The 13,316-nt window shown below is 36.1% G+C and overlaps 1 protein-coding gene across 1 annotated transcript in view; it reads left to right on the top strand.

Annotated features, from left to right (window-relative positions):
• The window catches only part of LOC149628471 (solute carrier family 12 member 2-like), a 220,973-nt gene that overhangs the window by 136,741 nt on the left and 70,916 nt on the right, over positions 1–13,316 (top strand). Inside the window, exons 14-15 of the mRNA XM_089851400.1 lie at positions 6,262–6,361; positions 9,315–9,426. Of these exons, the coding sequence (XP_089707526.1) occupies positions 6,262–6,361; positions 9,315–9,426 (212 nt within the window). The remainder of the gene's footprint in view (positions 1–6,261; positions 6,362–9,314; positions 9,427–13,316) is intronic.

The following is a 13,316-nucleotide window of genomic DNA, read 5'->3' as shown; positions in this document are numbered from 1 at the left end:
GGTACGGGATTTATAATATTATAATTGTATAGCGTTGTAATGACTACTCAAACACATAAATAATGAAAGTACGTAAATTCTCCTTCGAAAAATGTGAGTTTAAAATAAAAGAATTTTAAGGAGCTGTAGTTGGAGACAAATTCAACAGCCTTAAGGAATTCACGTTTTAATAAAAATGTTGTAGCGTTCGAAAAAAAAACGGGTATTATTTAAAAAAAAACCAGTCCCGGTTTTTTTTTGGGCGGAAGTTTATCTTTAGCAGTTACTTTAATTCTAGAAATTGTCATTCAATAAAAAAAATCTTAAAATTTTTTAATAAAATATGATAAATATTATTAAATAGTACTTTAGAACTTGAAACAATAAATTCTTAAACTATCTTTAAAATGAAATTATTCTAGCATTCAAATTCATCAAAATTGAAAATCTTAGTGATGGGTTTTATTAGATGTGTTTTTGGGGGTTTTGCTATTGTGCTTATGTTAGAAAATTAAATGTAACCCCTCTTTCCTTTGTAAATATTCATTAAAATATAACACCCACCCTTTGTATAATAACACCCAACGTTTGAAAAGTACCTATAAAATTTAAAAAAACAAGTTATAGAAGAAAAACTAAAAAAACCCCTAAGGAGTAAAAAATATTATTGTGAGATTGGAGTAAACATTTGGGTAACTTTCAAGAAACCCTCCAATGAAAACGAAGTTTCGAAAACAACGTGTGAGGTAGTTAATACGCAAGGGGGTTTTCAATCTGGAGTGATCAGCTTTGAACACAAGTGATTTTACCTACGTAAAATCACTTGTGTTTAAGAATTCAAACCCTTAAGACGTAGTCATTTTAGTACTGCAAAAAAGTGGTAAACCATAGCACCTAGCCAAATAGGTAAAATACTTGGGAAAAATTTAGCGCCTAGCCATATATGCAAAAATCACTTAAGAATTTTTCAGTCGGTTTCTAAGTGTAAGCTTCAAATTATCAAGCAATAGCTTAAAAAGCAATAAAAGACGTGGATTTTTGGGACAGGCCTTATTAATTCAAACCCTGATCTATATTCGTGTATCTTGTGAAATTTGAAATATATTTCGCTGATTAGTCACGGAGTTTAATTTGAATTGTCTTTAAAGTCACTCAATTATCTTCCATGAAGCTAATTATAATAAATCCTTTCACTTTTCTTCTCAAACCAGAAGTAGCTTCATCTTCTAGGATACAATTTATCTATTATATAAAAGCCCTCCTAGATTTGGGGCGTCCTGTAACTTTTTTATCCTTCTTTAAAAACACTAACGATTTTGAAAGAGCGTGCTACTTTTTCAAGGAAAACAAAGAAAAAAAACCTAATTTTTTTTGAAGATTTTTTTGCTTTCATTTCTCTTTTTTTTTGACGAGTTTGAATAAAAAAAAGTAAAGAAATCATCCGTGCTGTAAAAACAGACGGGTGAAACTTAGAGAAATTACGACCTGGAGCGGTATAGTAATATATGAGAAATAAATCCAGGGTCAGTAAGGGTTGCATTTGTGAATACGTCGACCTTCTCGTACATACACGTTAATCTCTTCAGACGGAGAATATGTCTTATGGCGCGTAGCTTTGCGCATGTGACGGGAGCGAATCGCAACGTTACAATAGCAACGTTTAAAATTGAGAAATTTAATAGTAAAGGCTTTCTCCACCAGGGTTCTAAACATAGTTAAAGAATTAACTATGTTAAGTTATTTTATTTCAAGTAAAACAATTTGTGCCAATTAAATTTGTAACATGTTCTGAGCATAAAAGCCGACGAATCGTCAACGGATCTTAACCGCAACAATCAAATAAGATTACTGAAGCAATTGCAGCAGTCTAATTAATTCTAACAAGCGAGCACTATTTGTAGCATAAATTAAGGCTAAGATTTCTCAATGGCTATGCATATTTGAAATGTATCTCCACATGTTGCAGGTATTGAAATTCTGAGGTCGTCGGACATGTGCAATACCAAAAATGCAAATAAATAAAAAAGCATGGGCTGAAATGAAACCGTGAAATAAGAATTACTACTCCTCATAGATATTTTCTCCTTGGGTGATGAACGCCATTATTTCTGGGGTATTTTGGATTTAGAACATCCAGAACGTTAGAGACTCTAATGTTTTTCTAAAAACCTTATTCCACTCTCCCTTGATTTTAAGGCTAAGCCTCTAAGACTACCCTACCCCTATTTTGTCTTCTTTTTCTAAGAGGAAAGACAAAAGAAGAGTTTACCTAATGGTACCTAAAAACGCCATCTGTATAAGCCATTTTAAACGTAGGCCAAGCAACCATTCGCTTTTTTAAAACTTTTTCCCTTTCTGGTTAAGCTTGGTCTAAACAAAGCATTAAATAGCTTGAAAGATTTAAGGGGTAAACCACTGTTCTTAGCTATAATAAACTCTTACTAAAATTATCTTTTTAAAATTTAGTTTTCAGCGTTTTATGCTTAATGATGTTAATATGAAATGATTTAGGCGATTTCAGAAACGAAAGTTAATTGTAAATAAATTTGCATAATATATCCATTTGAAAATATTTTTGGCCTAAAACTGAATAATTGATTATGGATCTCTATGCCGATAAAAATAAAACTTTTTATTTAAAACCCACGTAAATTTTAGCAGAAGGGGATAATAGAAGAAGGAACGCACTCTGCATCCTCTTACTGTTTCAGTTATGTAACATGATTCTTCCAAGGGCCAACTTTTATTGTTTGCTCTTCTGCTCATCAAACTTCAGATGGGCATCGCACCGTGGGATGAATTCAATATTTTTTTGGTAATAAATCATCAGCAACAAACCCACAAACTTCGTCTTGACGTGGGTCAAAAATCCACAAGCGAACCTTGGCATATAGTTAAACGATGATGGGGAAATATTTATCGCGTATGTCATACTGTTTAGTTACTTTGCACCAAGTATTCAGATGCTGGGAAATATCATGTTTTAATTAATTCGCTTTGTGGTACACTTGTCTCAAAAAGGTATATTATGTACTTCTAATTTTAGTGATTCCATTTCAATTGGCGCACTACAATCTTTGAGCTCCGTTGATCAACGTGACGTCATGTGACGTATTGCAAACTTTGCGTTTTGTCGTTTGCTTACCTTTCATAGAAATGGATATGCGAGGGCCTGCTAACCGAAATAAGAGAAAACTCTGACCAGTAACTTAGCCAAGGCTTAAGCTTTAAAACCCAATAACTTTTTAAGCCCTATAGATATAATCGAAAAAATTTCATAAAATACTACCAGACATTATTGTTTCGTATTTAGGCGCTGCTACACCGATTTTATAAACATTTCCGAAATTATTTGTCAAATTAACTTCTCGAAATCCTTCAGGGAGATAAGTTTCCGCCATTGCTGATACGTCACAAATTGCGTTGCTCAACGAAGTAATCGGTTCTTACAACCGATGACTTCGATGCCTCTTCGTTACGTCAAACCGCAATTCCAAAAATCGTTCAGTGCCTCCGTTGAGCCTTACTTAACGCAGCCTCTGGCTTCTTGTTCAGAACATGCCTCATTTCGCTTGAACACCTCAACTACAGACGTCACTTAAACTGGTGTAGCCAAGATTAAATTATGTTGATCCCGAGTTACTACCCCCTCGGAAGAAAGGAGAGATAGGGTAAAAGGAAGATTATTTTAGAGTTGAAAATGCCCCCGTGTTCTTGCTAATAAGAAAAAGAAACCGCTTTTTTAAAAAAAGTTGTGATGGACAACCAGTAAGTTGAGAAAAAGATGCGGGAAGTTCCCGCGTTCAACTTACGGTAGAGATGAGGATGAAATATACGAAGCCCCTTTAAATAGAAGAAGGCACCAGTTCTAGAACGAAGGATGGAGGGATCCTACTGAATTCAAACCATTTCTCAAACTTGAAAGGTTAGAGGCTGCTTTTCGGTGAAAAAAAAATTGTTTAGTAAACTGACTAGTGTCCGAAAGATGGGGATATAACATTTTTATCGTGTAAAGTTTTCAAAGTTTCCTTTATTTGAAGGGAGGGGAAGCGAACGTTTGTAAACGTGACTTACCTAAAGTTTCAGTATAAAAATCTAAGTTTTAAGGCTAAAAGGATCTCTTTTGATAAGTGCAAATGCTATAAGTAAGGGCAGAAGTAAGATGAGACTAGAAGTACTGAGCTAACCAAATTCTTCACTTGGCGAAAGTGAATAATCTTGATAAGACACAAACGGTTGGCCCTCTAGTAGCGGTTTCTGAATTCTACCTCCAAAACTTGACGCGCTCGTGGCGGTAGACGGCCAAACTAGATTCAAGCAACCGCGTCCGTGTTCCGCGGCTTTACGTTGAGGGGAAGGGGGTAGGAAATGTTTTTGGAACTCGACCAATTCTTTTCTCCCTTGTGTAGGCGCGATGGAAGCGGCATAAAATCCTCAAATTTGTTTACTAGTGCCAGGATCTATTACCAATGCTAGAGCTCTTTACGTCTAGTCTCATCCAACTTCTGGTAAGGGTTTTCTATTAGAATTTTTAATGCAGTAGCTTTAATGCAATAAGGAGCTCTCGTTGAAGAACATTGAATTGCAACAAGGCATAATTACTAATTGCTAGCAGCAGTAGAAAACGGCATTACTACCAAAAGAAGAAATAGGTATAATAAAAGAAGTCCTACGTAACCTTTATAAAAACTAAAATATGTGTTTAAATTCATTAGTTTAATTGGTATGTTGTTATTGCAAAAATTAAAAATCTGTTTCGGCAATTCATATCATTATAAGGGAATCCAAACAATTCTTCTAAGTACTTAGGATTAAGAACGGTTTATTAAATAAAAATACAACCTATTTCCAAATCGGCATTAAATAGAATTACCTTGGAAATTTCTTAAATTCTTTAGGGCGCGTAAATCTTCTCCAACGTAAATTAGGCCAAGAAACTTTCACGTTTTGTTTTGCTAAAAAACACAAAAACCGAAGACTTTGGAGCTATATTTTAGGTGAAAAATAATCCCCTAGAAACAATAGACCTAAGCCTATTTTGCACGTTTTTCTCTTGGAGGGAAAATTAAATTAGTCTGTTGTCTTACTTCTCGTGTTTGAATAAAAGCTAAAACTAACGAGCTAATGATTTAAAGTTTTCAATTTTAGTTTCAAAAAATTATTTTTGTCAAATAGGTGAAGGGAGTTCACGACTTATAATAAAACCTTATTTCCTATTCCATTATTTTTTGGAAGCATTCTTCGTTTATTTTAAAAAAAGTATTAGTTTCGTTATTCACCTAACTTACAGTAAGAAATATAATGTTATGAATAGGAGGATAGGGCACAATTCTTTGTGAGTGTTGTGAAGATATACCTCGTATAAAATTCGGCGCACATCCTGAAATACCATTCAAGTCATATGATACTTTTAGTAAATCATAACTATCGCTATGCAGGTTTTATCTATACTAGGATGCGAACACCGATGCGTGCAATTGTCCAATCTTCGTTAAGGGGAAAGTGTAGAGGAAAAGTACAGAGATATCAAAGGAAAATTCACCCCATCAAGATTCGTTGTGCAATACGACAAAAACAACATGCACTACTAATCATAATCACGTCACAAACCCCAGAATACGCCCATACTGGTTTCTCGCTCACAGACAGGGATACTAGATGTTCATAGAGGGATGACCAGCTCAAGCCTTTTCACGTACATTAAGACGAGCCTGTGGCAGAGGGTTAATTTAAGGGTAGTCTAAAACGCGCTCCAACTAGTTTTTCCCCTTTCAAAGACAAATTGAAGTCGTATTCCAAGTATTACTCACCCAGAAATCGCGTCGCACCGGACCTAAGAAGTTCCACAGTTAGGGCGCATATTTCTCTCAGATTTCGCATCTTCCCCCATCATCTTTGATTTGACCTTGAATGGTAAAAAACTACTGCGCATGACACGACAATAACGTTTCCACAATTTCCCCCTCCTTCGAAAACATTTAATATTCCTGCTGCTTCGGACGAATAACAGCTTCTTATAATATTTGTTTTCTACTTTTTAATTGAATTATTTTTACTATGGATTCAAAATTTTTAAAATTAATCTTGTTGTTCCATTTGCACTTTACATCAAGTATTGTTTGTCGTAATAGTAATGAAAAATTGCTTGAAAGTACATTACTCTACAGGGCGTTCTTCTCAAATAATACTCAAAATTAACAGTACGGAAATAGCCATAAAATCTTTCGCGAATAATTTTGCGATATAAAAATTAACAATTTATCGATTTGTTCTATTACACAGACGTGAACTGGGGTTCATCCACACAAGCTCAACTATATCAAGACGCCTTGAGCAGCGTTATCAAATTGAACCAAGCGCAAGAACACGTAAAAAACTACAGGTAAATACGGGCAATGTTTTGGTATATTTTTTTAGACTTGAGCAAAGTCTCCAGACGTTCTGTTCCCTGTTTTTTTGTTAAATCCTTTATTTTTTTGGTCGAAGATTCCAGGGGGAAACGACTACAAAACAAGACGGCCCAAGGGCTCGTAATAGTAGCCATATCGTACGAGTGAATAGCCCCTCTATACCCTACCCTAATGAGTGGATAACCCCTCTATACCTTACCCTAATGAGTGAATAGCGCTATCTTTTTCAATGCTTAAATGATCTACCGTGCATAAAATCAGAGTGAATAGCCCCTCGATTCCCTACTCTAAACAGTGATTAAATTATAACCGTATAAATTTACTTATGCTGTAATTCTAATATTCCGGCGAATCGAAGAACAGATAGTTTTTAGTGATAATCCCCTCGATGAGTTTACAACATAGACTTATGCCGATGCACACTTATCGCATCTTATAAATTTCTAACAAGGACTTATGCCCAGAAACGTTTGAAAGAGAAAGTTTAGTTATTGTGATTACGCATTTTAGTGATTATCCCCTCGAATTACCTTTAGCAATGCTAAAATGATCAAACGCATAACGCTCATTTAACACTATGTTAGCTCTATCTAAACCCACATTTGAATTAACCGCCAAAACGTTCCAGTCAAACATAACATAGATGACGATAGCTACCGAACGAGAACGAAAAACGGGGAAAATCGTTATCTATTTAATTAGCACATACATAAAAAACAACATAAATATAAAAACCCCAAACATACAAATTCATAAGTATCCGACCCCACAGATAAAAATTCAAAAGTTTCCGACCCCACAGATTAAGAGGTACCCCACCCCACATCACCCCGACATTTTAGAGATAAGAATAAATAATAAAAAACTCGGAGTTTCTATCAAGTCTCTATGGTTCAGTTGGTAGAATGTTTGCCTGTTGCGCCAGCGACCCGGGTTCGATTCCGGGGTCTGACCTGAAAAAATTTTAATTAAAATTAAATCTCTAACCGAGCCCAGTAACCCCTATGGGTGGGTTGTGGTAATATAAAGTTCCTTTTAAGCTAAAATCTGACGATAACGAAGCGACAACCCCGGCCACTACTACTACTACTACGACGGCTCGGGTCAAACTAAGAGCCTATCGTATACTACGATATGGCTAAAAAACGATATTTTTTCGCAAGCGACGTCCCTTTTATCATTTTATTTGACGCTGATTGCGTTACTGCCCTCCGGCCAAAACTCCGGCGTCGTTCTCCGTCGACCAGAAAAAATATATCGTTCGCGACAGAGTCCGAAAGTTTTTCTTTCGCTTAAAAAATTGTGGGGGAGGATCAAGTAGGGAACGCTATATCTAGTTTAACCCTATAGGAGAAATATTAAAGGACCAGTGACTGTAAAGCAAAATTGTACAGAAATTTAAGGAGAAATAATGTTAATACGATCATAAGTTCGCATCGTAAAACATCAAACAGTTCTGATTAGAGCTAGGAAATAATATTAGATGTAAAATATATATGAGGAAACCTAGGAGTTATGGCATAAGCTTATAATCTACTGTTAAAGTAAAGGACCCCCTTACAGATGGCTTTTCTACTACACAGTGGCTAAGTTTGGTAAATGCTAGTTAAGCCATAGGCAGGAAACAATCAGACCTAATGCACTAGGTGTGATTGGTAGTGGTCGGCATTTGGATAGTATAATATCTGTTTGTTTTATCTTTATCCATAATTTGAAACTATCCACGGGAAGTCTATGATTAATGCAATGTAATCAAGAATGATTATCTGATTATTATCCATGGATAACTGATTAACCAAAATTCTGTGGATTATCTTGTCCAAACGCCGACCACTAGTGATTGGTTCCTGCTTTTGGCAAGATAAAATTCGTGCGACAATACCACAGTGAAAGACTTACCTTTAATGTATGAAACACGAAAATTGAATTAAGAAGATCTGTACATGGTATATTTTTCGTTCTCATACGTGTGATTTTAGTTCGCGAGTGTTTCTCGCTATAGTTTCCGTTTCTCAGATTTTTGGGTGATAATGACGTCACTATTCAATTTTCGCCAATCCGGCATCGCTCTTAAAGCGTGCGTAATCCAAATCGAGCTGAATTCAGCTGAAACACCGCGCCATGAACGTTAAAATCTAGGCAATCCTACAAAACCTGAAGATTCCATGCACGAGCCCTAATAGATAAAGAAGGCAGTGCCACAGTGCCTTATTATTGCTTGAACCGAATCTTAATAGCAAAATAAAATAAATAATAGGAAAAGTAAGAAAGTTCTGCTAAAATGTCTCGCCAAGGCTTCTTCTACCCTTATTCATACCCTTTGTTGATATCAAGGAGCGATATCTAGTTTACTAGGGAGAAGGTATAAGATGCCTAAGTATTCCCGTGCCATAGTCCCAGTCCCCCATTCAAAATGCAAGGGGGGAAGTAAAACGAGGCCGGGCAATTTCGCCTCTCCTCAGTCGGAAAATATGATTGTAATTTTCGTCATTCGCGTCACGCTGACGTGAGTTTTCAAGAACCAATGAGATGCTGCTGGTTGTAATTTAGAGGCGGGGATTAACTCCGGACACGTCTACGTTTGGACTGGAGATAAAGAGCTAAAAATGCGGCGAATTTTACTTTCTCCCTAGTAAACTAGATATCGTTTCTTGTTGATACATACTAATTTCATAGAAACGAGTTGGATGTCGCTGATCCTTTCAATTTGGGTAGGGAGGGTTGAATCTTGGAGAAATATTAAGGATGAGGATGAGAAAATACGTATACGTCTTGTTAGACACGAGCGCGCTCCCACAATTCGGCTCATATTTTTGTTAAAAACATTTTTTTCTTGTTTTCTTTCATTCCTCCCTCCTTTCTTGCCTTGGCTGTTTTTCCGGGGTGATTCTTTTTGTCTTTTGGGTTTCGCCGTGGACATCGCAGACCTCAAATTCTGGTGTTGACAGGTACGCCGAGTTGCAGACCGCCCTTAGTGGATTTCGCCTACAACCTTACCAAGAAGCTCAGTCTGATGATTTGTGGTCACGTGCTTTTGGTACGTCAACTAAAAGAGATTTATCGAGTCCTTTTAGACGCTGGCCAGTTACATATTCTTTACTAGACTTTAATTGTAAACTAAGCTTATAAATCTCCAGGTTAATTATAGCTACAAGAGTATTACTTATGAATACGCCATGCTAAATCTGGTAGGGATGAAACTAGTCATTATCAGGGGCACTTGTACATGGGTAAACTAGCTTGCCCGGATGTTTCAAGGGACAGGATAGAGTTTCCTGTCTATGTTGACACAAAGCACTAAATGGTCTTAGGGCTCATATGAAATATCTCCATGATGAGTTTTTTAGAAACATGTTTTTCTTCAACTTTCAAATAGAAAACAAGTTGGTAAACCAAAAAAGACCTCTCCGAGTCGAGTCGACGAATTTCTACCCACTTAAGTTGTTTTTCTGAAATAATTTAATAAATATAATTGATATTAATTATTTTATTCTTCAGTAATAATTTACCCTAATTCTAGTTCAGTCGTTTTAAGAAACGTTATTTCCAAAAACATTTTAAACATAGCTAATACTGACGGTTGAATTCTAGAGTATGCCTCTTTAACTATTTTAGAAATGAATGGTATCTGAGATACTGGATAAGAAAACCCGCAATTGAGTGAACCTTTGGTGGAAGGCCTGCCATTTGAAGGTTAGATGTTTCTCGTAACCCTAGCCGATCGCCGCCTACATCTTAACCATATCGATGATAATGGAGTACAAGCAGTACTGTATTACTTATGTTTACTGCGAACGCAGTCCAGATATTGTGGTCACGTTTGCTCCAATGTACCAACTGGGAACGTGGTGACAGACACACACACAGACATGCCCATTGTAATACCTCTCTGTGACGTCATTGTCACTCGGAGAGGTAAAATATTAAGTTAAAAAGCTAAAATTTTACCGTTATAGAATAGGACACTTTGAACAGGGTTAATGGTTTGGGTTTCACGGACCCAATACTAATAAACTCAATCAAAACATTTCTAAATCGTTTCATTATAGCAACTGAAATCAAACAACCGCTTTGGTCAATTTTGGTACCGAATCGTGGCTGTGCAAACCAATATCTTTCTGAAATATATAAGATAATATTACTCGAGGCAACACTGAAATTTTTCGAATATTGATGCGATGTTGCAAATATACACTATGTACGCCAAGCTTCTGGGCGCCAAATGTTCAGGGAATATAACCTAAAATAGAGAAAGATTCTATGGCTCTAAGCTAGAGTATCTTCTACCCAATGTCGTATATTAAATTTTGTTAACTTTAAAAGTCTTTGTATCCATCCAGTTAAAACAATTGGCCTTTCTCCCGAAAAGTAAATTTGTTAAAAATAACCGTAACTAAACTTTATTGGAAAAAGACCCGCCGGACATTATAAAATTACAAATAGTCCTCTAGCGCGTTGATATTCCTCAAAATTCAAACTGAAAAATTGGTTTTTCAATAGTAATTGAGGAGCAACCAAGTCTCTCAACTACTATATTGTTCTTTGTAATTGTTTACAGTTCATTGCTTATAGCAGTTTATCGTGTATAGTGCCGTTCTAGTTTACTTTCAAAGTTGAATGAAATGCAAACAAAACAAGAAGAGAATAAGGGAATTAGGCCCGCTTGCTAAAAATTATGATACCGCCCACGGTCTTTGTTATTTTAATCGTTATATACCGAGCGGATGCAAACAGATGGATTCGAAATTTAAGGAGAATCGATTTACTGTGGGGGCGAATATCTTCGATTCCAAAATAACGATTTTAACAAGCATGGACGATTTGTGCTTGACTTTAGAGGAACCCTGCACCCATCTTTATTTTTAAACATAATGCTGTGTTCTCACTTCACCGAAAATAACGACCGAGAACTTGAAAAAAATTACTTTTGCGCAGGTCTTAAAGCTTGATTTCCACTAGACTTTTAACTTCATTAGATAATATGGATGTTAATACTTCATCTCTTCATAAGTGTTAAAACGATTGGGTCTATGAAATAAGATACCCTAGATTTAAATCAGAATTGACCTTGTTTCTCGTTCTCTTGTAGGAGGTCTTAACGGTTCAGAGTGAGCCGAAAGTTAAATTAGGTCCTCATTAGAATTATTGAGTTTAAACAGAAAATTATTAAACGCTTTAACCTTTACAAATGACCTTGGCAATATCTCGCCAATTTGAACTAGGGTCAGCTGCCCTAATTTGGAACACTTTTCTTAAAATCGTCATAACTTAAGTTTTAGAGCTTCAAATGAATATTTTAAGGGCTCATTTGGAAGAATGAACATCCCTCTAACCAGAAAACATGGCCTCAAGACTCTATCATAAATTCCAGAGAAGATACAAGCACAATTATACAACCTCATATTTTGCATAATTTATTTTTTCCAAAGTGAAGGGAAAGTTCTCCCATGTGTCTCGGGAAATAAGTTTTCACGGCCAATGGGAAAAACATAGACTTACGAAAACGATTCCATTGAAAACGTCGGATCCTTCTCTTCAAATTAAACACTTTAAACGCCAGGTTAGGCCCAAAAATTATTGAGAAAACTTGAATAGAAAATATGTCATCACTTGCCTAAAATGGAACACCCCGAAACACGAAAATTTACTCTTTCTTTTTACATCCATAACTAATGTTTTACTCACTAAAGGACAACAAAAAAGACCTTAGAAGATACATTGATTGATTGTTTAATAAATTTGGTCCCGTAAGCGTAGATTAAGATGCGGAAAAGATACGGGAATTATTAGCCCAGTATCCAGATTTAGTCATAAAAGTGATGCCAATTTTAGCTGATTTAGCATGTTTTGCCGAGTGATATTGGGTTTAACTATACTTCCAAACACCGTATCATGCCTCACTTGATGTAAAATGTAGATTAGACAACTTTTTCGCCACAAAAACATAACAGTCTAGGTTACTTTGATCTAACATGGTAATTATTTCATTCGAAATACCGTTAGAGTGCATTTAATTTACAATGTTTAACCGTAATGAACTGACAGCCCGCCAATTTTTGAAGCTTTAAGCAGATGACACTCAGTGCCCTTTAAAATATATGTACAGGTATAAAATGGAAAGCGTTGGTCGCTAGATGGTCGTAGCATCGCTAACAAATTATATTTGCTTATTATTAGTTGCAAAAACTCAGATATTTTCGTATTTAAATTAGGGTGTTCCAACTTAGGACGGGGTGTTCCAATTTTGGACGGGGGCGTTTCAATTTAGGATGGACCGTTCCAAGTTAGGGCGGAAATCGACCTTTTTTAAAACCCATTTTGCAGGAAAGGTACGCGTCTTAGCAATCTGAAAATGGGTGCAATCGATTTGCAATAGTTCAAACTTATTGTATTGGTCTGCTTGTTCACTTCAGTAACTTATTTGGTACTGAAAAATCTGACTTTCCAAAGAGCTTGAGAAAGAGTTCCAAGATAGGGCTACTGACCATATGTGATTCCGGTTTTTCTCGTGGACGTGTGTTACTGTTTAAAAAGTAAATTTTTGTTTGAAGATGTAGGCGCTCGTCTCGGCGAGGTTTATTTTGGTTTCCCAACTTGTTACCTTTCCGAGTGACGATGACGTCACGGATCGCATCGTTAGGATTAAGAACTACGCGTGTCACGGATCGCATCGTTAGGATTAAGAACTACGCGTCGATCGGCTATGCCTACGAGAAAAGTCTAACCTCCCAATGGTAGGGCTACCACAAATACACGGGTTTTCTTGGCAATTATTGCAAATAAATCGCTTCATATACCCTAAATTTCCAAAAATTGTTAAAGAGGCATACTCTTGAATTCAAACGTCAACAATAGCTATATTTAAATGATTTTTGGAAAAAAGCTTCTTTAAACGATTTAACTAGAAATAAGGTAAATTAATGATGA

This window comes from Phalangium opilio, unplaced genomic scaffold (genome assembly GCF_054372755.1).
Source record: "Phalangium opilio isolate 3A_F unplaced genomic scaffold, DU_Popi_V2 ptg000105l_1, whole genome shotgun sequence".
NCBI lineage: Eukaryota > Metazoa > Arthropoda > Arachnida > Opiliones > Phalangiidae > Phalangium > Phalangium opilio.
The sequence above is the reverse complement of the archived record's forward strand: the minus strand, read 5'-3'. Positions and strand labels throughout refer to the sequence as shown.